The sequence below is a fragment of the Vanellus vanellus genome, assembly GCF_965231255.1.
Source record: "Vanellus vanellus genome assembly, chromosome: 7".
In the NCBI taxonomy this organism is placed as follows: Eukaryota; Metazoa; Chordata; class Aves; order Charadriiformes; family Charadriidae; genus Vanellus; species Vanellus vanellus.
The window spans coordinates 29,180,745-29,205,373 of record NC_138912.1 but is presented as its reverse complement, the minus strand read 5'-3'; the positions used below and the strand labels follow the sequence as shown (position 1 = coordinate 29,205,373).

Here is a 24,629-nt window from a genome sequence, read left to right as displayed (position 1 = left end):
ATTTTGAATAGCTACACAAAACACATTCTCATATAGACAAAGGATTAAAAGAATAGAAAACAAAACATTACAATCATTGTCTTAATCCCAGTCCACCTATATCTTGAAAACATTTTTGAGTTCTAGCTCCTCACTTAAAAGCGAACTGGAAAAAGATTGAGGCAAGTTAACAAAGCTTCTGTAGATGAAATATTAAATGAATTTGCAGAAGAGTTACAAAGGAGGGATATAATAAAACCCCATCTAATCATGACAAACATGGTAAAAGCAAATAGTGAAGGATCATTCCTTTCTCTTATTACAGAAACTCAAAGGCCACTAGATTTGAGGTAGGTATTTTAAAATAAAGGGAAGTATCTTCCTCTTACAACAGCGAAACTGTGGAACTTCATGTCACAGAGTGCTGTGGAGATAAAAAGTATAATTACCTATTTAAGGTAATTCAAACAAATTCATGGATAAAAGTCCATCAAAATTTATTAAAGACATTGATGTAAATAATAGGCATGTTTCTACAGGCCAAGGTAGTCAGAAAATAAGAGAAAAGTATGTTACCGTATCTTTTTCATTCTTGCATTCTTTCAGTGCCTGCTACTGGCTGCTATCAGAGTAGATATACAGCTAGTTGAACTGCAAGTACTATCTTCATGATAAAGAGGTATTTAGAAATGACAGGGTTGATTCAGATTCTCTAATTATTCCTCTCTCCTCTCTACCTCAAACTCTGCCACAGTTATTATATGTTAATTTCTTTTTCCAGATAGAATTTATCTCTGCATATTTATGCCTGCACAAGAGCTATGTGCTGTCTGAGAAGACGACCAAGTCTTTGCCCTCATGTTCTTGAATTAAATGAGCTATTTAATGAGCATATTTAGAGGAGATGATCTTATGGTCAGCCATTGTCACTGAAAAGAAATACCAGAAAACTCAAAATATTTTCTATACCGGCTCACCACAGTTTTCCATTCCATTCTGTTTAGAAACCCTGAGTCAGCACCTGGAGTACCTTGGGCTCTGTGGAGATGACATAGAAGCTGAAGATCAGATCCTTGAAAGTCTGAATGGGATTCTCCTGGCTCTTACTGAAGATAGCTAAGTATCGCTCCAGATCACTATTTAGCCACTTGCACAATCCAAAAGCATTCACTGGATGTTTTTGTCTGTTGTGATAATCTGTATTACAAGGAGTGATCGCTGCTGGAACTATAGCTGTCCTTAGCCTGTTTTGTTGTTTTCCTTTCTCTTTGTATACTCACAAATTTATCTGTCAGCAGATAAAACTACTGGTCACTAAAGCAGCTGAAGCTGCAGAGAAATTCCAAATGTAATATTCTATTTACTACAAAACAAATTCCTGGGATTAAATTAGGGTGCTCTTACCGGGTTGGGAATTTCAAAAGTAGTTATTAGTCTCCTTAAAAGAAAGCCTTTAAGGTCTCTGCACATTCTCCTGAAGTGACAAAAACCCGCATTTATTTGAATCTGCTGGCAGACGGTGACTTACTACCTTAAGGACAATTAGCCATATTTTCAACGAAAAAAGGCTAAGGGAATTGACTGTTCTAATTGCTAGTCTAATAAAAGATGCTGTGCCTACTTACAAAGCTAATTGCTAGGCCACACCTCAGGAATAGAATCTTAATCCCTGACTTCCCACGCCTTATGCAAGCATCCTTTTACAGCCAGAGAAGATGAAACTGCTTTCCTCTTTGCTTTGCCACTTGTGCTTCAATTCAGCATGAAGCAGAACAATCAGCTGGAACTACACTTGCTGCAAGTCAAGCAGATGACTATTCCTATATATTTAAGGCTGAGACACTCTAAGTACCTTGTTAAATCAGAACCTTGGATCCCACAGATATCCATTCAAAACTCTAGGAAACAAAACAACATGTAAATAAATAGTTGCAAACCTACTGCGCATATTGTTAACGTTCTTATCATTACAGAGCAGAGATCCTTCAGCCTACTTAGAGAGAGTGGGATCTTCCTAACTTTGGGAAAAATCCTGAAGGGCAATCCACGATGCGCAGTGAAAGCAGCCCAGGTGCTTTCAGAGATAGCCAAGAATGGTATGTTTTACTAAAGTGTTACTACAAGGCTTGTTACAGCACATTAGCTATATGTTTCTACTTGTTTTGTTTCATGGCTACCAGCAACTGATCCTCCAGTTGGAATTGGTTTATTTTAACATGGCAAAAAAACCCTACAAGCCCCTCTCCTTTATCTACGCAGAGGAAATGAAGCAGCCATGCGTTGAGGCAGATTTAGTTCCAACTTTGATACCTTTGCTGGAGAGCACAGACCAAGAAATGTTGCTTCATGCTGGGAGGGCTATTGGCCGCATCTGCTATGATAATCGTAAGTATCAGCTTGAGAGAATCCTATTTTCCCTACTGTAAAGTATTATTTTATAAGGCATTATAGCCTGTAACTCTTTTTTTTTTGAGACCCGAGCACACAATGCACTTCAGCCTCCAGTTAGATATACAATTCATACAGCTCACAGACACCAGGCTGAATGCATCCCAAACGCCTCCCAAAAGCAAAGCACTTATTTAAAAAAGTGTGTCAGAAAAAAACAACTCTAAAAAATAATTAAAAAAAAATTATGGAGATATCTATCTATGCAAGGAATGGTCTTCTCCAAGGACCGTTCCTTGCATATAGGAGATCTTTGTGCTCCAGATTTTTCCATAAAGCCAGTATACTAGCTTGCCGGCTGGTCTCACAAATTAAGTATTTATTGCATACTGGAGGTAATACAGAACTTTTCACCCAGTATCTTCTATCAATTTCCCTCTGCCTTCAACCTACCTTCTCTCATCTTTCCAGTGTGGATCTCTGTAGCTTTATCTAGAAAGCTATGGGTTTGCCTCCCTGCACTGTTCCTATGAAAGCTGAGCGCAATAGGTACCTGGTATAGTTTCTACTAGCCCCCTGCAAATTAGAGGTATTTGCCAAGGAATGCCACATAATAGTTTAAAAAAACACAAACCTTCCCCATATGATTAAATGCAAGACTCATGCAACTACGATACACCAGCATTACTACAACATATGGCCATACTGCAAATCTGCTATCACTTCTGTCAGAACACAGGCCCAGAACTTGCTTTAGAAGCTGCACTAGTAGTAAGGAAGCTCATGCAATTGTCCTTATATATTTTTACAGTGGCTTAATTCCTCAAGTCAAAGTAGAGCCAGGAGATTTAGCAGAACTGTCCTGAACCTGCATTTCCCAGACACATGCAATTAGCCTGAACCCACAGCACAAAAGCTGTACAAATTCTAACAGTGTGAGAAAGAACCAGATTACCTTGCCGCAAAGCATCTCAGTTGGACTCTTTTTACTAATTTAACCACCTTCAACTTCTATGCTTACTATTACCAGGGAATCTTCAGGAAGAGCTGGTGAAGGTAGGAGTCATCACATCACTAGTCCGAATACTAACCGATTATGCAGAGAGTGAACCACTTGTCCATGTTGATCTATTGGCCTTATGCAATCTCGCAGAACTTGGTAAGTAAAAGTTTTTATATCTTGGAGTAAAGTATCATCTTCACACTATCACTGCCTTTCCATGTACATGCAGAACACCCACAGGTTTTGGGGTTTTTTTTTTGGTTGGTTTGGTTTGTTGGGTTTTGGTTTGTTTTTTTTTTTTTTTTGGGGGGGGGGGGGAGGGTAGTTTTGTTGGGTTATTGGGGGGAGGGGTGTTTTGGGTTTTGTTTGTTTGTTTGTTTTGGGTTTTGTTTTTTAAACACCACTGTTACCTAATCGGGGAATGGCCACAGTATCTGTGCTGGAGAAGTAAATACCCTTTCCTGGAGTATCAGCAATTGCTGGTACTATATTAAAACAATTAAGATTTAATAGGCAGCTTTTGACCAAGAAAAAAGTATGAAGGGCATTGACTTCATGTGGCAAATTCAGTTTCAACTAGTTCAGATATAGTACAATTAATACTCCTTTATTACATATTTATTTATATATAATAATTAAGTTTATATAAGTTAATGAAACAGCTTCCCTTTTCATTTCCAAAATTTTCAAACCAAAGGTATGTCCACTGATTTAATACACCTGCCCTACTTGACACCAATTTTAAGTAGTGATGGAAGAAAAACACCAAGTAGAAAAAAAAAAAAAAAAAATTACCACACTTTGTATATGGTCCGACTACAATTTGATCTACTGCTTCCTGCATTTAGTGGGAGAGGCAGGGAAGTGGTTATGGTATCACACTGTCACATCATCCTCTAATGAGGTTTGTCCTTCAGAGATTTCCTATATTACTTTAATACCATATTCCATGCAAATGTGTTTTATGTCAGACAGCAGCAAGCTTTAAAAAAAAATAATGATCTCTTTTAACATACATTTCGTAGATGTTTAGGATCCCCGCAAGACTAGAACCATCTAATCAAGGCAAACTGGCAGGTGCCAATTTGATATATTAAATAATCATACTACAGATAGATTTATAAGAGTCAGTGGAATTAAGCGAAGATTAATTTGGCAGCTATTATAAGGTCATAGTTAACACTATTTTTGTGTAATTCCTGTAAAGAAAAAAAGAAGGGGGAAGAAAGGATGGAGTAGAGTTTTGCGGTCTCAGTGCTGTCCAAAGGGACAGAAGCATCTATAAAAACTGAAAAAGGATTCTAAAACAAAGTAGTGTCTAACCACTTCAAGTTATAGGGATATGCTTTTAACATTTAATCAGATAAAGAAACATTCAAAATCCTGACTTTATCATATACACAGATACAGCTAAGGAAGCTCTAAGCAAGACAAAGGTTGCTGAACAGCTGGTGAAGCAACTGAGAAGAGCTGAGAACCATGAGAGGTTAGAAATTGTCTTCGAGGTCCTGCAAGCACTTGCAGAAAATGGTAAGGCTCCTTTCAGCTTGGTGGAATGAGGGGAGACGGTGTACTGATACTTAGCTTAAGCTCTGGGTTCTGAGTTTGCCATGGGATCCTACTAAAGGAACGAGCAATCCCTTCAGTGGAAGTAAGCCACAAGAACATATGAATCCCAGCCTGAACAAGACTTTGAAGCTTAATAGGTGAGGGAACAAAGAAAGGAGGGAGAGCAGTATTCTGCTCCATTTCGGCCAATCCATAAGATAGAAGAATATGAGTTTGAATCTACATGGCGTGTAACAGGAAAGCAGACTAGTCAGATTGTATTTTATAAAAAAAAAAAAAAAAAAAAAAAAAAAAAAGAGAGAGAGAGAGAACCACATATTATAGATGTCTACTCTAAGCAGTGATGTAACAAGCACTGACAAGAATCTGCTAAAAATATCCAGATACCTGAAACAGATTTTAAAGAAATGAAAACTCATGACTGGCAACACAAGAAATGCAGAAGTTTTGCTCATTCTGCCTTGGTGTCATCCTAGCACCAGAATGCCTGTTACAAACACACACCACCAAAAAAGTGACTGTACCTGAAAAAAGACTGGCTAAAGTTCAAGGATTTAGCTTCCTGGTTTGAAACACTTCAACAAAGATCCAAGAATCTTTTAGTGTGCTTTTACTGTGATCTCTACAGATGCTCTGAAAGTGCAGTTGGTGGAGGCAGGCGTGCAAGAGGTGCTGTCCGAGGTCCTGCTGAGGCTCCAGGGTAGTTCACAAGCTGAAGATACATGCATTCTGAAGGCTGCATCAGATCTCATTGTCTCCCTGCTTCTTGGAGGTAAAAATGGGAATACTGACAGTCCATATATATAAAGAAACAACATCAAAAACTCCTCATAGCAGAGGAGTCGCCATCTGCACTGTTGCTTTCATTTCCTTAACAGAGACACATCTGCAACGTGTTTTATAACCCTTAGGGAAATTCTTCTAAGACACCGTACTTTTTCACTTTTTTTAGGAGCCCAGTGCTCACATTGCCATGCCTCCCTTCAAGCAGATTCTATGATGGCCTAGGAGTCAGTTTAAATTTAAAGTTCATCATCAGATTAAGTTCACATGGTATTGACCTATTGATGTTTCCTCATTCACTATTCCAAATCTGTGTACATACTTCAAACATTAGGATTAACAAATGAAATGCAAGAACTTTCTTGTAATGTAAGCTCTGCATCTATCTATCTGGAACAGACTATACACGTTGCTGACCTAGTTTTTTCACTAAGTCTTTAAGCTGATTTCAGGAACACCACTAAAAGGCTAAAGATCTACCAGCAACTTAGTTTAGCTGGGCCTGCTACGTTGCATTTCAGGCAATACAGATTAAAGAATAAAACATCAAGAACTGGACACTTACACTGCATCCCACCACCCCCAATCCCAAAGCAACCAATAATCTAAAGGTCTTAAATTATTAACTATAACAACAATCTTTAAAAGTCATAATTGATTCGATTCTCCCAAAGACAGACAGAACTGTTCACTTCAGGGCTAATTATAAATAGACATGCGATGTTCTCTATTTATCATGCCACAGATAAGTACATGCAGAAGTTTTTTGCTACAGGACGCGGCATCATCTCCCAGAATGCTGGTATTGCATCACATCCAAACACACGCAGCTACAGACACAGGAGCAACCGCTATTACTAATCTGATAAAAAATGGCAAGGTTGGTTGCTCTCTGTCCTTCAAAGATGGAAAGCCACTGATCACGAGTGGAGAGAAAAGCAAAACTATTAGATTTCATTGCTCTCTGGCTCTGAAACAGTAACATTCTTGTTTTTCTGCAGACTTGCATACCTTTAAGTTACAGATGCTAACGGTACTGAAGTAGTTTGAGGGACGCAATTGTGAAAAATGGGGTGGTCAGATATGCAAGCTTTTGCACTTTTTGTTTTAGCCTAAATCACACATTATTAGAGGGGAGACTCTGGAAATGTTTCAGGGCAAATACATTTATTAGAAATATAAAAAAAATAACAGAGTTATTGAAGTTTGAGGTTTCAAATCACTTTTAGGAAGGAAGGGTTACTCAGACACATCGGGGGGGAAATAAATCTCAAGATAAGCCATTTTATCTTTCACACTTTCCTATTACAGAAAGCAATGAGCCTTAATACTATGCAGAGAGAAAAACAGAGACTCTTAGAATGCTGGAAGGCATGCTGTGCTGAATCAGTCAGCAGAAGATACCCAACCATGTCTGTCCTTTCTCACTAATACCTACCGTACTGGGTTCAAACTCAATTAACAAAAAGGAGCTTTTTCAACATTACTGAGCTTTCTGCATTAATATGTGCTTAATTATCATAAAAAGATTCCCTCACATCTCTCTGAATGTTTAGCTAGTCAGTCTTATCTTTTTTTTTTTTTTTAAAGCAAGCTATCGTACACACATCTCTCCACCCCCCTCCACTCCCCTGATCTTTTCTAGACTCCCTTTCTCCCATGTCTTATACCTTGCTCTGAATCAGCCATTGTGCATCACAGTTCTACTAAGGCAACAGAAATGCCCTTGCTGTTTTTAAACTGGCTATCTTCAATTTATTCCACCGAATGGCTTGCTTTGTCACTTGCTCTTCTCCTGCCATCTCCCCTACAACCCTATTAGATGTTTCATGTGGCAAAAGTGAATAATCCCTTTCAGGCCCTAGGATGTGCCACTGATGTATGCACAGCCTTTAATCTAAGAAAGAAAAAAATCCTATGGAAATCTGATCTCAGCATCAAATGACTTCTGAGGCACTGAAAATACAACAGACAGCTTTTCAGCTATGAAAGTGGCTGTTCCTATCAGACTTTAGCTATGAGCCATAAAATTGAAGGTTCTGCTGCCATCCAAGCAAAAATCCATAGTAGAGAGAACCAATTTGGAGCTCTATGACATTCAAAGCAAGGCAACCACTAATGTGTTCTGCCTATTCACACTTTACTACAAGAAAAAAAAAATGCTCTGCCATTCTTTGGTTTGAAAAGTGAGGGGAGGAGAGAAATTAAGTTCAATTAAGGTTAGTCTATATGAAGATCAAAGTATTTTGCCTGTAGAATTGTCTGGCCAAAAGAGATGGTCTGTTCCTAGAGAACCTATTCCCTAAAGAGTGCTGGGCAATTTTCCTGATCTCCAAAGATTAGAACCAGGCAAGAGAACATCTGAAGAACGACAAGCGAAAATATCAGCTTCAGAGAATGCATTCATAAATTGATATCAAAAGATTTTTGCATGAGTACAATTTAAACTATTTCAGACTGACAGGTTTCTTATGAAAATATCTACTTACATTTTGTAAGCATTTGACAAATTCTTATTTAACATATGTGGTAAAACAGGGTGAAAATATGCTATGAACTGAAACGCTGAGAGTTTAAAGGAATAGTAGGCATTTCTTCAAAAGGCAACACGGAGAAGTTTCTACTACTTTGGGGTAGAAATAAAATTCAAATCAGCAAAGGTGTTAAAATTACCACAGCCATTTTTAAGTGGTATATACACGAAAATTAGAAGTCCATACATCTTAGGCATGAAGTTAGTAGCATAAGAACCACCTAAAGTTACTTTTGGCCAGATTCTTTATTTGTATGATGTCTGTATAGTTCCATGGATAATTTTTCACCCGAGGTGAAGATGTGGTCTTCCTATACAGCATTCACACTGTTTTGACATGTTTTAACAAACAGCATCCACATGGTAACAGCACAGCAATTAGGAAGTGTTGATGACTGGTGTCAGGAATATGCTTCTTGAGGTGTAATATACTGCATAAAATAAAATACAGAAAGATATTTGCCAGATGGCATCTTCAAAACAATTCCTTCATGAAGGATGCAGACTGTAATATGCAGGGGGTTGTTTTGCTCTTTAGGAGAACACTTTCCCATTTCCTATCAAGGTGAGCTAAGTAGCTTCTGATAACAAAAGGGCTGTCACCTCTGTAGAGCAAGTTCTCAGAGAGAGAGACAGACATACAGACACACACTGACAGAGTGTGTACTAGGCAAAGTAATAGTTCTTCGGAATGTACAAATCTGCTCTTTCACCAGCATTAAACAGATCAGAACTCTCAAGGTCAATTCATATTTTCCTGGCTTCACATGAGTGCAACACAATTAGACTTGTTTCATAAAATGGGTTACTCCAAAAAGCACAAAAACCCTAGGCCTGCTTGATTCTTTCAATAATTAGTTAAGGACAAATTATTTGATTGAATACAGGGAGTAACAGTAATACAAAATTAGTAATCAGGCTCCCCATTGCTGGAGAAGATCCCTGGTCTCACAATAGTCTCTTAAACCAGTAGAATAGCAAAATTGGTATTAAAGCTATCCTGTGGAGAAATGGAAATTGCCACCAGCATTCCAACACATATATAGTGGAAAATAAAGCAGTATGGGGGAAGTAACTGACTGGAGAACGTATGGTTTTGAATTTGACAGTGACTGTCCCTAGAAAACACTCTCAAGCTAAGCTTTACGAGAGGATATCTCAGCATCAGTTCACAGGTGGCTGATGTCCACTTATCTCTAGAGAGCCAAAGATTGTAAAAAAACAAGGCAAAGCTACAGTCTCAATCTTATCAAGACACGAATACAGTGAAGGCAAGGACTCCCTGAATTCTCAATGTGCAAGATTAATTTCTATCATGGTATTTATCTCTCTTACCTGCTTGGTTTTCCCTCTTTCTTCAGATGGCAACTGTGTACGAATGGTGCAGCTGGGAGTCATACATCAGCTTCTAGATCTTTTGGAGAAACACGTAGAGAGTGGGGACGTCTCTGTTCAACATGCTGCACTCAGTGCACTTCGAAACCTTGCTATACCAGGTACACAGTTTGAAGACAATTGACTTACTGTGATTCTTTGTAAAGATGCGTCATTTAATGGAGATCAATGCAGCTCCATAGTCACCAGTTCCAGTCCCTTGTATTATGAGGGGCAATTGACATTTTTTCCCCCTGCAGAGACATATATATTTGAGTAATTCATCAGGACTTCTCATCTACATATAGGATCTAAATATAATACAGAGTGACCTCATTGCCAGCTGCTGAAATGTTTTCATATTAACAGCATATGGCAGAGTTCAAGACAAAAATGCAGAATAGAGTTTATAGCTTAAAATATGGAGTTATGGGGCGGAGCTATCACATTACAGCTGGTAGGGATTTCATAAATCTGTTCCTCTTCTATAAAGCCAAGATTCATTGCAAATTCAGCCTTTGTAACACACTTAGGAACTACAATACTTAAAAGGGGCATATAAGGAAGATGGGGACAGATTTTTTAGAAGGGCCTGTTGCAACAGGACAAGGGGTAATGGTTTTAAACTAAAAGAGGGTAGATTTAGACTAGATATAAGGAAGACATCTTTTAAAATGAGGATGGTGAAACACTGGCACAGGTTGCCCAGAGGGGTAGTAGGTGCCCCATCCCTGGAAACATTCAAGGTCAGGTTGGATGGGGCTCTGAGCAACATGATCTCATTGAAGATGTCCCTGCTCATTGCAAGGGAGGTTAGACTAGATGACCTTCAAAGATCCCTTCCAACCCAAACCATTCCATGATTATATTCCTGTGATCTTTTGCTAATACACATCAGAAAATTGTGCTGCTTCTCATCTCAAATTTACTGCTTCCATATGAAAGTGCAATTCAGACCAAAAATGTTTTGCTAGAGACTTAACACTACAGTACCCTGCAACACAGTCCTTCCACTGCTATACAGTACTCCAGAGAAGACCATGACACCAATGCTACTTTCTGAAAATAAAAGAACTTGAAGTTGCCTGCCAATTTTATTATGTAAGCTAGCAAGCATGCTTGGTTTAACAGTTTTATACATAATCATTGCTTTGAACAAGTGTGAGCCCAGAATATACTAATTGCTACTTTGCCTCCACTACTTCCTTCTAAAGCCTGATACACCCTCATTTCTTCTTGCAGATAGCTCTCAAGAACTTTACATATTTCTTTCAACTTATTTTTCATATGCTCTCAAGTAATTTTTTTTATAGTTTGGCTTATAGCATTGTCACACTTTCTGGATCATAATAGCCAGCTATGTCTGTCTATTCAATATTTTAATAAACATATTCCACACCATAAGCCCCTCACTGCTTCTATGTGTATTTTATTTCTGAGAAGAGATTTTCTACCACCATTCATATCAGCAGAGGCCTGTGCAAACTGCTTTTCGACACTAATGGAGTATGCAGTATTTCAACCATGCATGCCAGCTACCTTACGTCAGTAACAGCCTAACTGAGCTATTAGAAGATAATCACAGTCATGAAAAATCATGAAGAGCCATCCACCTGAAATTAGGAGAGTAACTTAGGCAAAATGTAACTATCTTTATTAGAATGAAAAGGTGGATTTTTTTGGTGTAAGCCTTGGGGTGTCCCATGCTTAGTTCTCATTGACTTCACCCCTGCATTATGTACAATAGGATTTAATGATTACAAGCAGCAAAGATATCAATTAATCGCATTCAAAAGACAGAAATTTTGATGTAGTTTCCCTTGACAACAAGCAGAAATGATCACTTTTTAACTCACAACAGAACCCATTCCTCAACAAATACCAAGGTCCACTTTTTGCAATGCCAACCCCAAGCATTCCTTGAGAGTACCTTAACAAAGCAGTGAACATGCTGACCGTGCAAAGATTACAGGGTCTAAAACTCCAGAAAAATGTGGTTGCAACCTACAGCTTCACCCCTATACCACTGCCTGCCACACATAGAACCAGTAGATCTTAATTTTCTTTACAGCTGTACTTTAAAAGCTCAACTCTTAATTACAAAATATCAATGTATCAGTACAGAGTCTATTTTGGTTATCTGTTCTAGTCTATTACAAACCATTTTAGATCTTTCTAAGTGTGTGGGCAATGCATAGCACTTTAAATGCTACTCCTACACTGTGCTTTTCCTCATCATTTTTGTAAAAATATCAGAATATGAAAGCTGTAAGACATTCTCTCACAATAATACATTACTTACAGAAATACAAACTGTATCACTTTCAACAATACAGTCTGCTGGAAAAAAAAGAGACTGAGTGCAAATCCAAATAAATCATAAAATAAAAATTAATTAAATATGGGCCAACACTTGCAAATGGGCACACAGGAAGTCATCAAATCAAGTAGTGATCTTAAAAGACAACAGGTGCTTATAAAAGAATTAGAAAAAAGTCATTATGCTCTACGGAGCATAACAGAATCTGTCTGTGCCACTGAAAAACAAGGACATTATGAGCAAATTACTTAAGCATCTGCTTCTCAGTTTGCCCAACAGAGGAAGAGATAGAACAGGTTTCTCCCTATTTCACTGTCCTGTCAATCTCCACACCCTCAAAAAAAGGCATGCAGAAGATGGGAAGAAAATTGCTCTGGAGGAAGCAGCTTTAGGTAGCACAGTCAAGCAGCATTAACACTCTTTCCAGACAAGCTTCTGATTATTACCAGAGATTACTGCACTAATGACTGGAGCAGAGGTGCAAGAATTATGAGAAGAAAGCATAGAAACAAAAGGCATGAATAACAGGGGATTAGTGAGCTCAAATACAAAAAGAAAATTTATTCTTAAGAAATATGGCTATGTAAATCACTTCTGCCACCCAGTTAAGATGAGCAAGCATAGGAAAGGCTTGCTTGTGTGAGCGGGCAAATGGATGGATAACCGATGACAACTAGAAAAAGGAAGACAAACAACAATGCTGTGTTTATCCTCTTATGTACTTCATTCTGGGCAAAACTGAGTTCAAAGGTAACCAAAATATCATAACAGCAATTCCTAGGAAGTTTTTAGCTCAGAAGAGAAGGTTAAACAGTTGGGTAGTCCTGACTTCGTTTCTGACCGCTCTAACAAGTTGGACCTTTTGTTAAGAGCAATACAGAGCATAAAATTCAGAATGGTTACGTCATATCTATAATTTCAGATGCTTGTGCGGTTACTGAGCTTCACATCAACGTTTTTTTTTTCCATTTCCTAGTTGTTAACAAGGTCCAAATGCTGGAGGAAGGTGTGGCAGAACGGATTCAGGCACTTCTAAGGTCAGAGATGCCTCCTGTGCAGTTTAAACTTCTTGGAACACTACGGATGTTAACAGATGGTCAAGGTAGGGAATTGCTAATCTTTACTGATGTCAACTACACACCCTCCCTCTCCTCCTCCCCCCCGCAACACAACGGATGTGCAAAGAGACTACAGGCTGCGTGTCCTGCTAACCTAATTCCACTCAATCTGGAGAGTTTCCAACAGAGATGATTTCTGGAGGCTGCAAGCCTTCCATACTGACCCAGTCAGCCTCGGAGGTAGATGAGAAACAAACCAAATGGAAGAATCCACAGTAGTCAGTGAGAAATGGCAAAGGCCTAGAAGGAAGATGTTTTCCACTAGAGATATATGAACAAGGCACGAGTATGATGGAAAAGTGTCAGGCTAAGGATTTATAGTGCTAAATCACAGGGAAGTGAAGCAACAGAAGAACTGGAAAATATAAAAGGACAAAAGGGAGCTGGGGTGGAGGGAGGCAGCAGAAGTGAGTTTCTACCAGGCCCCCCAGCCTCTCTATACACAGTCAGGTTTATCTTGCTGGTGAGGCTCAAATGTTGACTTTACTTTGCATATTGAAATAAGGGATTATCTACTTGCACTTCATTCTGTTTTACACAGAGGTAGGTATGCAAAAGCAACGAGATCACTCTGTGCATATAGCTGCATATTGAGAAACACACACAATGTCCAAATTACATTAAGATCTACTACAATACCTTAATTTATCCTCAGACTTATCTAGCTTCTTACCAGAGCATAACACAAAGCAAGTGTTCTAACTCTTTCATATCACCAGAGCAGCTGCTCTAGAACATTAATCATTATAGGCCACCTTGATGTGCAAGAATAACAAGAAATAGGTCAAAAACAGAATCAGAAAAGTTATGACTGTTTTGCCGTGGGAACTGACAGCTGGAGTGGAAAAATTACAATCACAAACTCATAAGTTATATGGAAGGGGAAAAAAACCCTCACTCTCCTACGTTCCATGCTGCACTCATTTACACCACTGCAGACACCACTTTGATATGGCAGCTGCTTGCATCATTTTTCAAATGATTACGCAAGATATAAAATTTAGATCTAGCACTCATTAATTTGCACTGATTCCAGTCCAGTAAAAAGCTGCTTTCACTTATATTTCACCACGGTAGGAAATGGACATGGTAAGATACACAAAAATTTAGCCTCTTCTTCCTCTCAGGCTTTGAAGGAAGTCGTTAAAAGGTCATTTATCTGAAGTTTGTCTGAATTGTGACAGGGGAGACCAGTTAGCTTTTAGAATTGAGGCATCATAATAACAGATCTAAATTACTTTTTTTTTTTTTCTTACTCAGTGCTATTTACCAGCTCTAGTATGAAGTCAGAATTTGGCACAAAAGGGTACAACTTCTGAATCTGAAACAATACAAATATCAAAGGGTAGAGCAGATTAAAAAAAAAGATGTAGATTATTCAATGTTTACCCATTCCTGCCTATAAGCACACAATTCTCCCAACTTTAATTGCTTTCTATCCTGTTTACCCATGAGCTACCGTTGGCCTTAATTAACTCAGCCTGAAACTCTTATGAATACACATCTAAGAAATCCACACTAAATTAGTTAATTGTATCGATAGTATCAAATCATTACTCTGACAATCACTGGGCATGCTGAGGCCTGCAGAGTAGAAGAGGTTGGTTTCTTTCTATCTATAGAAAACTGCAGTCAGAGATGTCAGCTTCATTACACTAAAGAGATGTTAACATTAACTCTTGTTTTTTCCACCACTTTGCTTCAGAGGAGCAGAAGGATTTGTACACTTCAACAGCTCAACGGAAAGTTCAATAAGACACACAATTTATTCAAATTAGGCATTTTGTAAGTTAAAAGGTCCTCCTGTTCCTGTTAAGAATAACTAAATGGTTTTATCTTAAAGAGCTCTATTGCTGGCAGATACCAGGAAGTCCCTGTCAAACTGGGTCAAGACACCTCCTTTGAACAAACCTCTTAAACTGGTTCCATTCACCATCCCCTTACCACTTTCAGCTTTCTGTACTAAACTGGATTACCATGATCTCCTCAGACTAACATGTAACATCTGACCTAGAAACAAAAGCCCTGCTGTTACAGGAGGTAATATGCAGCTGGTTGTGCAACAAGTAACCCTTACCTCAAAACAAATACATTCAACTAGGCTAGAAGTTCCCACATTCATTTTGATATTCTGATATTTGGATTGTTCCTTAGTGTACTGGACAAATAAAAAAAGGAAGTGTCCATCCTTCCTCATCTCCTTCCCCAAAATAGAAAGAGTATAGGTTGACTTACAGTTTCTGCAAAATATCCAGAGTAATCATGTGGTTTATTGACACTGACCATCTGGTGCACGTTCTATTTGACCCTTTCCAGAATATCTCTAAACAAATGCAATACAGAGAAAGGGACAGGTAAAGAAACAGGAGCAAAGTGATGCACCTATCAGCCAAACCTATCCCTTCTGTTCCAGACATTCTTCCTCAAGCCTTTGCTTCAGCAAAGCTCCAAGAGACAAACTTCTCAGTATCTTAAAACCATGAAGACTTTTCCCCAGCTTATTCCCCTTTCTGAATTTGCTTCCAAAGGAACAGGGATCTCTCTGGTTACCTTCTTTTAGGCCTGGAACTATTTTAAAGGACTGGAAAAGCAGAAAAAGATTGGAAAAAGCCCACAGACCCTTTATAGTCCTTAGGCAAAGTACATTTCCCATGAAGACCTTTACCACATCTTTCCTTCTTTAGAGCACACAATACACATTTCATGCTTATCTGCCCCGGTCCTCCAACATCAAAGGGCGGTGGGCAGGCGTGGCACAGGACTCAAGGTGACCAAAATGAAGTCAACAAGAAACCCCCTTAATTACAAATAACTACACAAGACTCCTAATTTTTAATTGAATCTTATAACCACAGCATATATTTGCAAATAGAAAATTCTACATCAAAAGTGAGCATCTGTCAAGTGACTACTTTGCCTCTCAGTCGCTACATCTGGTGCCCAGTTGGAAGTGCACGCATTTATATCCTCAGTTCATGATCAACTGGAACATGTGGAAACAGCGGTTTTGCAGTTAATAAAACAGCTCTTCTGTGCTCAAAGTCAAATGGGTGAGCACTCAATTCCTACAAAAACTCAGCTTAAGTTGTGCACATTACTACTTTCTTATCTTTCTCCTGGTACCCTTCACTTAGAAGAAAATTCCAGTTGAACCAAGACGTAGAGTTTCAAAGTCTTAAGTATTGAACAGAATCAACTAACTGAAATTACTGAAGCAGTATTTACCAGGACGTTCTCAGGGCTGAACCCCTGCATCACGTATTTGGTAAAGTATTTCACAGTCCTCAGCACCCTTACATCTGCATTTTTCCTTTACTTAGGAAAGTGATTTCCACCAGTTAGTCACTTTTGATCCACAGCACATTAAGATGTGTTATTAAACTGCAGTAAGACTCATGCGGAATCATGTGTTAGACTGATGCAATATTGAGAGAGCACGAGTAAAGTTCCTTTTGCTGCTGAACTTCTAAGAGCTTTGGGAGTAGTCTCCCTTAGTGGCAACAAGCCTTAAACCACAGCATATCATTAGAGTTCCACAGGAAAAGTTATCTAGAGAAGTTTTTTCCAAACATCAGCTACACAGATTAATACTTTTAGCAAGTCCTAAGATAGGGTTCCTGAAACACAGGGGAAGGCAAATTAAAAGGCTCCTTCAAACTCTGGGGGAAGTTCTGATGATGCCTAATACACAGTTCAACACACATTCTAAAGATTTGAGACATGCAATTACAGACATGCTGCAATTCTGTACTAAGATTTGGCTTCCCACATTCTACCAACAGTAATTATCACCATTACCGAGAACACTGAAACAGCAAGAACAGACTCTGAAGAGCCCATGATTATATTTGTGCAGGGCTCAAAGAGCAAGTGCAAGAAACCAAATGGGAAAGGGACAGTCCTCATGAAGATTTCAGTATAGCAACAGAATATTTGCTTTCAGAGATATGAAGCTGCTCATTTTAAGCCCTACTCCAACAGCATCTTAAAGAGCACAGGTCTATCAGAACAGATTACTTTGTTCTTTACCTCCAAGATTTGCCCTAACACAACTGCCATTCCTCAGGCAAAGATTTCCAAAATCCCTTAAAAGCCCAATGCTTTAGTTACAGCTTCTTAACAGACGCTGAGCTCAGTCCTTTGGTCCTGGCTACTTCTACATTCACATTTCTGTGACAGAGACTGAGAGGTGTGATTTTGAATGCCTCCTGATGTGTTTTCTCTTCAGCTGATGCAGCTGAAATCTTGGGCCAAGACCCTATGCTGCTCAACAGACTCGTGCAGTGGTGCAATGCCAACGACCACACCGGCGTTCATGGAGAAGCAAACCGGCTGCTAGCATCGATCTTGCGTCACAACAGATCCCAAGTATGAGAGCTATTGGTCTGATATGTTTCTACTTTATCCTTTTCAAATACTTTTAAAGCTTGTCAATATAGTTAAGGGTTAAGTGTTTAACAGCACATACAGCTTTATCGTTACAAACATAAAAGTTCACAGTAAAATCCCCTGTAGTCTGCCTGAATACCACTAATGGGAAGGTGAGCAAGAACACCGTGCTCTCCATACCCACAGACACTGCACAGAAATGAGCAACATGGTTACTTACTGTCACTTGTCAACTTTTACCCTGCTTAAGTAAGGTTTGACAAATGGTAAGTAGGTAAAGCTTTTCTATTTCCATAAATATTAGTTTCAAATTTCAAATTAAAATGGCAAAGAAAACCCAGACCTGTCCTGAACGTCAGTCCGCCAGGAGTTCCAAAGAGTCCACTTATCTACCTAGTGATGGATGAATCTGGCATGATCTGCATCTGGCATATTAGGACAGGTTTCTGTTTCTTGTAAATCATGCTATTATACACAGGCATCCCAACCGTGCTTTGATTTGAGGTAGTACTTAAAAAAAGTAGATACTATCTGCATGTGCTTCAATAAAGTAAAACTAATCTTGAAATGAAAAATTGGAATAAGGTCAAACTAAAACTCTTAAAACAAAATATACCTATTTTTATCTTATATAGATATGCATACACATAATTGTAAGTATTGATATGCCAAGTAAATTAGACCAGCCCTAAACAGAAATGTATTGTCAGTACCAAAAGAAGTGTTATCTCTAGTCTTCAAGTATCATCCATTTGCATTGCAGCAGGCAAATAATTTCCATCTATTCAGAGGCTGAAGAGTGCAACCTCATTTCTCTCCTCATTCTACTTTATTCACAAGTCAGATTTCCATCTGTGATATTTTACCGTTGCTTTAACAGGAAGTGGTCAAAGCCATCCAGGAGGCACAAGGAGTGAAGCATCTGGTTTCCATGACAACAAGCGAACATGCTGCCATGCAGAATGAAGCTCTGAATGCCTTGGCAATAGCATCTGCAATTGATCTAGGTATTTTTCTCCTAAAAGGATTTCTCTGTGCAAGATTCTCATTAAGAAACATTGTCATGCTGTTAATTCTACATAACGCACAAGAAAAAGCATGTTTCTTGTCTAGATTTAGCTGTTCAGCATCAAATAAAGGAGGTTAGCCATCCAGAAGATCACAAAAGCAATAGGCTTCAGGAATTGCCTCAAGATTCTTTGTTTAGGGTAGAGTTGACTGATCAGGTTGTGTGAGCAGGCACAAGCTACTGAGTAGCATGGTATGATGCTAGAAACCTAGAGAGAAAAAAAAACAAAAAGGCAAGCAAAGGTGATGAAGATTAGAGAAAGAGATAAGGAAGTCTAAATGAAGACAAAGTTAGGGACAATTTATGGACCTGAATGGTCAATGAAGACTACAAATGGAGGAAATAATCTTCAGAAAACACATTTGAATGCAGGAGAGAATAAAGCAGAAGCACAGACAAAAGGGCCTTGTAGAAGCTGCAAACGAAACAAGTGAGAAAACTAAAAAGGCTCAAACTGCGTTTACTGAGCTAAGAGAGAGATTAAGTATAATTTTTTCAGATTTTTCCTGTATGGCTGATCACATTTGAAAATGGGTCTCAATTTATCACAATAAAGACAGTCACCACAGAAATCTACATACATCAAAAGACAAATTGAAAAGAAATAGTTGACTTGAAATTTGGAATTGGCTGTTCTAACAAGGAAGACAGCAAAGAGCCATTTTACCCCTTGGTCGACCATTAAGGCTCTCAACTCAATTGGGTAACCGATGTGAATCAACATTTCTAGCACTGATCACTGCAAATTTTAATCTATTATTAAGTTATTTTATACAATCTATAGTATACAAGTTCTGTCTTCCAGAATGAGGCCACTCATTCTGTACAGAAACACTGTACAGAAAATACAGAAATCCTCCTGTACAGAAAACAGACGCCCAAGACATGCCTGTATAGTCAATTTGAAATGAAGACAGTCAGGAACTTTACATTTAAAAAGCAAGCATGTTAACTTTCTAGCTTCTTTTCTACAGCTCAGGTATTTGTATACTTATTTTTCAGAAACACTTGAAGAATCTTTTAAGGAATCACAGCTAGTTCAAAGCTTACACAAACTTCTACAAGATGATAATACAAGTCCCGAGGTGAAATATAATTCAATGGGTCTTTTGTGCAGTCTTCTTAATTCAGGTAACTTCATTTTAAGTTGTCTGTGATGAAAGGATGGATATTTGTGAGGAAAACACAAGTATCTTCTGTTACTGAAATGTGCTGCTTACAATGTTGCAGTCAGTGAGTAGTAAAGGATATTAAAGAGGTTCATTCTTTATTGATCACCAAAAATCCCAGTCAAGTAGCTTCTTTCTTTATGAAAAGCTGATTAAACCATCAACTGAATGAAAACAAAAAAAAAAAAAAAAAAAAAAAGAAAGGCTTTATTCCAGTGAGTCAGTGTCATAATCAAGTCCTGAAATAGCAAAATTAGAGCCTTGGAATAACTGCATCTTTGTCCAAATTCACCATACACAGATGTCTGGCAGTCCCACGTCCTGTATGTACCACAGCATTTTTGTGTTCAAAGAAATAAAGAGTCTGTATTATCTTCCACAGCCAGGCACACATTTGTTCTGCCTATGCTGTAAGCAAACCAGAAGCTGAGATAAAACAGCAATTTTAGCAATGCTGCCTTTGCACAGCAACATTTAATAAAACACATGAAGCATACAATTTCAGTTTCTCTCATTCTATGGTTAGGGAAGACTTCAAATGCTTCAAGCAAGATCAGACTCATCCTGGATGTGTGGCACTAACTGAAAACCACCACCTTGAAACCAGGAGTCCAAAGATCTCGTGCCAGTTTCTCACATCTTAATATATAAATCATGTAAATTGAAAATCATGATTGTGCTCAGACAAGGATCTGCCACAAGGGGAGCTGCCTTTCAAAGCCTGGAGCCACTCTATATTAGCAGACAAGCTGGATTTTGCAGTATACTCTTTTTTTTTTTCCCCTGTAGCCACACAGATATTGGTATAGAGATAAGAATTTGCATCCTTAAGTGCTACTACAGAGTATTGACATAACAGATATGATCTACAAGACTTTTTTTCCAGAAGGGTATATACTTGGTGCTTTACAGCCTACCTGTAATACTAAGAGTTGAGTCTTACTAACATGAAAGGCTAACAAAAAGCATACAGGCAAAAAAGTGCTGGAACTTGTCCTGTATTACATTTTCAAAGTGATTTTCTTCTGTTCAACCAGTTCTTGGAAGTCAAACAGTAGAAAAAAAAAAAAAAATCTTAACCTGTTCAATACTTTCAGTGGCTGAAAGGGTATCTATTGAGAGAAATTTATTTAAATTAAAGCAGCTCATTGTTTAAAAAGTACTCCAAGTACTCCAAACTTTTATCTTACAACAATTATTGGGAGCCACTATGCCATGGCATGTCACTAAAAGTCAGCATTTCATCTCCCATTCAGGTGATCTGAGACAGGAAATAGAAGAGGACAAGATCAAAGAAACCCTGGAACAACTCTGCAGTCACAGTAATGCAAATGTTGTCAAGGAAGCTGTCACAACATTACAGGTTTTGAAAGGAGAGACACCCCACTAAGTCTCCCTTCTTCCCCATAGCAACCCTGCACTGCTGCTGAGGCAAATGCAATAAAACACCAGCTTTGCCAACCCTACCTTGCATTTGTCATGCTGCCCAATAACCAACACTACTGAAGTCCAGGTACAGCTCCTGCTTTTAAAGCTGTACGTATATACAAAAAAAAACCCAAAACCAAAAAAACCCCACTCATTTCTCATGTATTTGGCCTACAGATACTTGCATCACAGCTGCTCTTCACTAAGCTACTAACACACAGCAGTAGGAACAAGGCCTGTCAAGCAAGTTGTCTTAGAAAACATCACACGAGAAGCATCAGGCAGTTACCACTTCTGCAACACATTTTTAAGACGCTTGGTATTGTCAAATCAGGATATCACTTGCAACTTTTTCTTATATCAATGGGACTTTAAAATCACTACCAAAAAAACCTCAAGCTTATATCATGTAACCTGAAACAACAGAGTTTTTAGGTTAGATGAGAGTTGTAGCTTAAACAATGTAAAAGGCTAATTGGCACCAATTCGACGTCTGCGCATTGTGAATCAACCTGTGAGCCCAACTGTTAACTGAACATGTTAAAACCACCACAAAACTGTACTTTTAAACCAACTCCCCCTTCAATTTCCAAATTAAATCTCGTTGCCGAGTTTTTACTGGCTAGTGTCACAAGCTATATTCCTATGCATCTGAGGTCACGGCCTCGTCCTAATTTCAGAGTTGCAGCTATTGTAACCTGGACGGAGACTCAGTAGAAGCAAAGTTTACACAAAACTGCAGTCAATGTCCATACAGTGCTTGGACAATAAACAAAAAGCCAGTCAGAAGTTACAAGTGCGCATGTATGAAAATTGGGAGGCAGCTGGCATTTCATTAAGTTATCTCCAGTAAGAGAACCTGGGTTTAACTTTAGATAATGAAAAAATGTAGAAATGTTCAAAGTAATTTGTTTTACTACAGAAACCTTTCATATTTAAAAAAGGTCACGATTAAAAAAAAGTAAGAACAGGATCTATTGCACAACTTGTTCTTAGGGGAACTTTTTGAAGCAGTTGCAAGTATGTTGCAGAATCACATTGCCAAGACCTAGGAGATCAAATTCAAAACCCTGTAGTGGTAGATACTAAACAGCTAGGGAACAATGACTTTTTTTAGCCAGCAGTAAAAGTTATTGAGAAAAAAATAGAAAAGTTATAAAGCAGGGAATCTTTAAAAGACAACACAGCTTCCTGTTATCAAACAATTTGTGTATAACTGGCTTATGTGTGTGAAGAAATGTACAACTTTGTTCCTGCAAAAGCTTTCCACTTGCAAAACTTGTTAACAGTATTTAGCCCACTACGTTCACCACCGAGTATCACTTTCAGCAGTAGTCTTGAGAAAGGGAATTTCATAAAAACACCCAGACAAGTGAGCTGGTAACACACAAGCAGGTTTTGACCACATAGTAGGAGAAAAGAAAAATAAGAGCTGAACCATGTGCAATTTCCTCTAGCTTAAAACACAGTGATACAGGCATCCTACACATTTCCAGTGTCAAAATGAGAAATAGCTTCAGACAATCTAAATTTCAGAATAAGATCTGGGGTTGTGCCTACACCAGGCATTAGTAAGAGATAACAGGATCTAGTACAAGTCCTACATAGACACATCAAATAGTCACATTCAAGTTAACTCATTCCTATCAGAAATGATCCAGCCTTAACATTCTAGAGTATTTAATTCCAGATATTCCATTATTCTAATATAGCCATTATCTATTGATTAAATGTCTACCTGACTTTATTAAAATTAGGTTCTAACACATTAAAGAAACATTAAAATAGTCAAAGAAGCAGACACAAACCTATTTCTGCAAGCCTCTTCTTCAAACCTTCCCTTCTGCACTCTCATGAGTAGTTTCAGGAACTTTGCTCAGACATGACAAAACCATAGACTGTGTAAATCACAAGAGCAATAACTGTGGACAATGGTAGTCAAAGGGCAAAGAGCAGTTTTGACTTTTTGGGTGTCCTGAGATTTAATAATTTCTCTACACCATTCTGCAGCTCTTCACTTGTTCACGGCTTTCCAGTAACAATGGAGAGAAAAGCACTAGTGTTATCTATTATTCAGCAGCCCAGACTAGAAAAAAAAAAATAATCAAGAAAGTCTCAGCAAAATATACACATGAACACCAGCAGACTTTTACCATTTCTGTAGTTATCCACAAATTGTAGTCTCAGTAGCCAATCTAAACCTTAGAGAGGGAAGTGCTAGTGACTAGAAGCAACAAATCTTAGAAATCAAACTCCAGGAGTACAAAATATTAAATTTTATTTGATCAAATTTAAGGCTTGAGGAAAAAAAAAAAAAAAGTACTGAAAGTCATTCAGAAAAGCCAATTCAGAAGAAGAGACAGAACCTCCCCTTCCACTGGCTAAACAATGTTCAAGCTGCATGACAACCCACAGGCAGGAGGGGGAAGGAAGAGGAAAGGATGGAACGGGGAGACAAAAACCAAGGCATTTCTACGTGTAAGCCAATTGTTACATCAACCTCTATGGACTGGAGGTACAAGCCTATCCACATGGCACTGTATGAAGGTCACCAAAACTAAAGACCTCTTGGGAAGAAATATCCAGGTTTTCAGGAGGCAACCAAAGCTCCTTTGGTCACTGCACTTTTTTCAGTGCTTATATTCATCCTCTTCTTCATGTACAAGGAAACTGTGTCCAAATGCAGGTATATTAATAGCAACAAAAGGGCAATTGCACTGTCAAACATACTGACAAATAAATACATTGCTTCACAGAAATAAACTGTGGTCATTTCTGAAAAATAAAAGCGATCACACTGAAAAGTTTCCTTCTCTCAGTCTAGTTATTCGAGTCTGATCTCATATTTGACATCTTCAGTAAAAACCTTGTTTCCATTGTAGTGTTTGTGGAGTTGTTCCAAATGCAACCACTGAAATCTCAACATGAACAATTTACCAAACCTCTCTTTGTGAGATCATTGAATTGCTTCTCCTTCAAGGCTTTCGAAGCAGGCTCACACCCAACTGCTTTTGCTGACAAGACTTTTTTAAACCACAACCTAAACCTTTAGCCATGAAGTCACTGCAGTTCCACAGAGAAGATGCTAATATAACTACAGTAGAAAGTCGTAAGAAAGTATTCCCATTCCAAGTCTGAAATTACACTAGCCATGTGTACCACCAATGGGGTCCACTTCAAAATCTCTAGGGATAAAGCAGCCTAGAGCCCCAGGGTTTTACAAGTGATACTGAATAAGCACAGAGAAGTTTATCCACCATGAAAACAAATCACACTGTGAATTTAAAGATCCTCAGATAGGTTGAACTTGCTCTCTTGAATTCAGTTCCAAATAACTGAAGCATTGACACAAAGCTGGTGGTAATATGGCCAAAGCCAGTAAGAAACTGTGGAAAGACAGCACTTCATTTAAATTCTGTTTTGCATACAAACAGTACTTCAAAAAGAAACCAAGTGTCCATTTGTCTTCAGGCAACTTGGCAAGATTTGCAGACACTGGAATCCTGA

The 24,629-nt window shown here is 38.4% G+C and overlaps 1 protein-coding gene across 1 annotated transcript; it reads left to right on the top strand.

The window, feature by feature from the left end:
* Nucleotides 1–2,243: 2,243 nt before the first annotated feature.
* On the top strand, nt 2,244–21,084 carry LOC309674447 (rap1 GTPase-GDP dissociation stimulator 1-like; the record flags this gene model as incomplete). Its single annotated transcript, XM_082486479.1, has 10 exons — nt 2,244–2,364; nt 3,398–3,526; nt 4,775–4,900; nt 5,568–5,711; nt 9,617–9,751; nt 12,926–13,051; nt 17,296–17,435; nt 18,337–18,463; nt 19,528–19,656; nt 20,951–21,084. 10 exons carry the CDS (start codon nt 2,244–2,246, stop codon nt 21,082–21,084), a joined length of 1,311 nt encoding a protein of 436 aa, XP_082342605.1.
* Nucleotides 21,085–24,629: the final 3,545 nt, after the last annotated feature.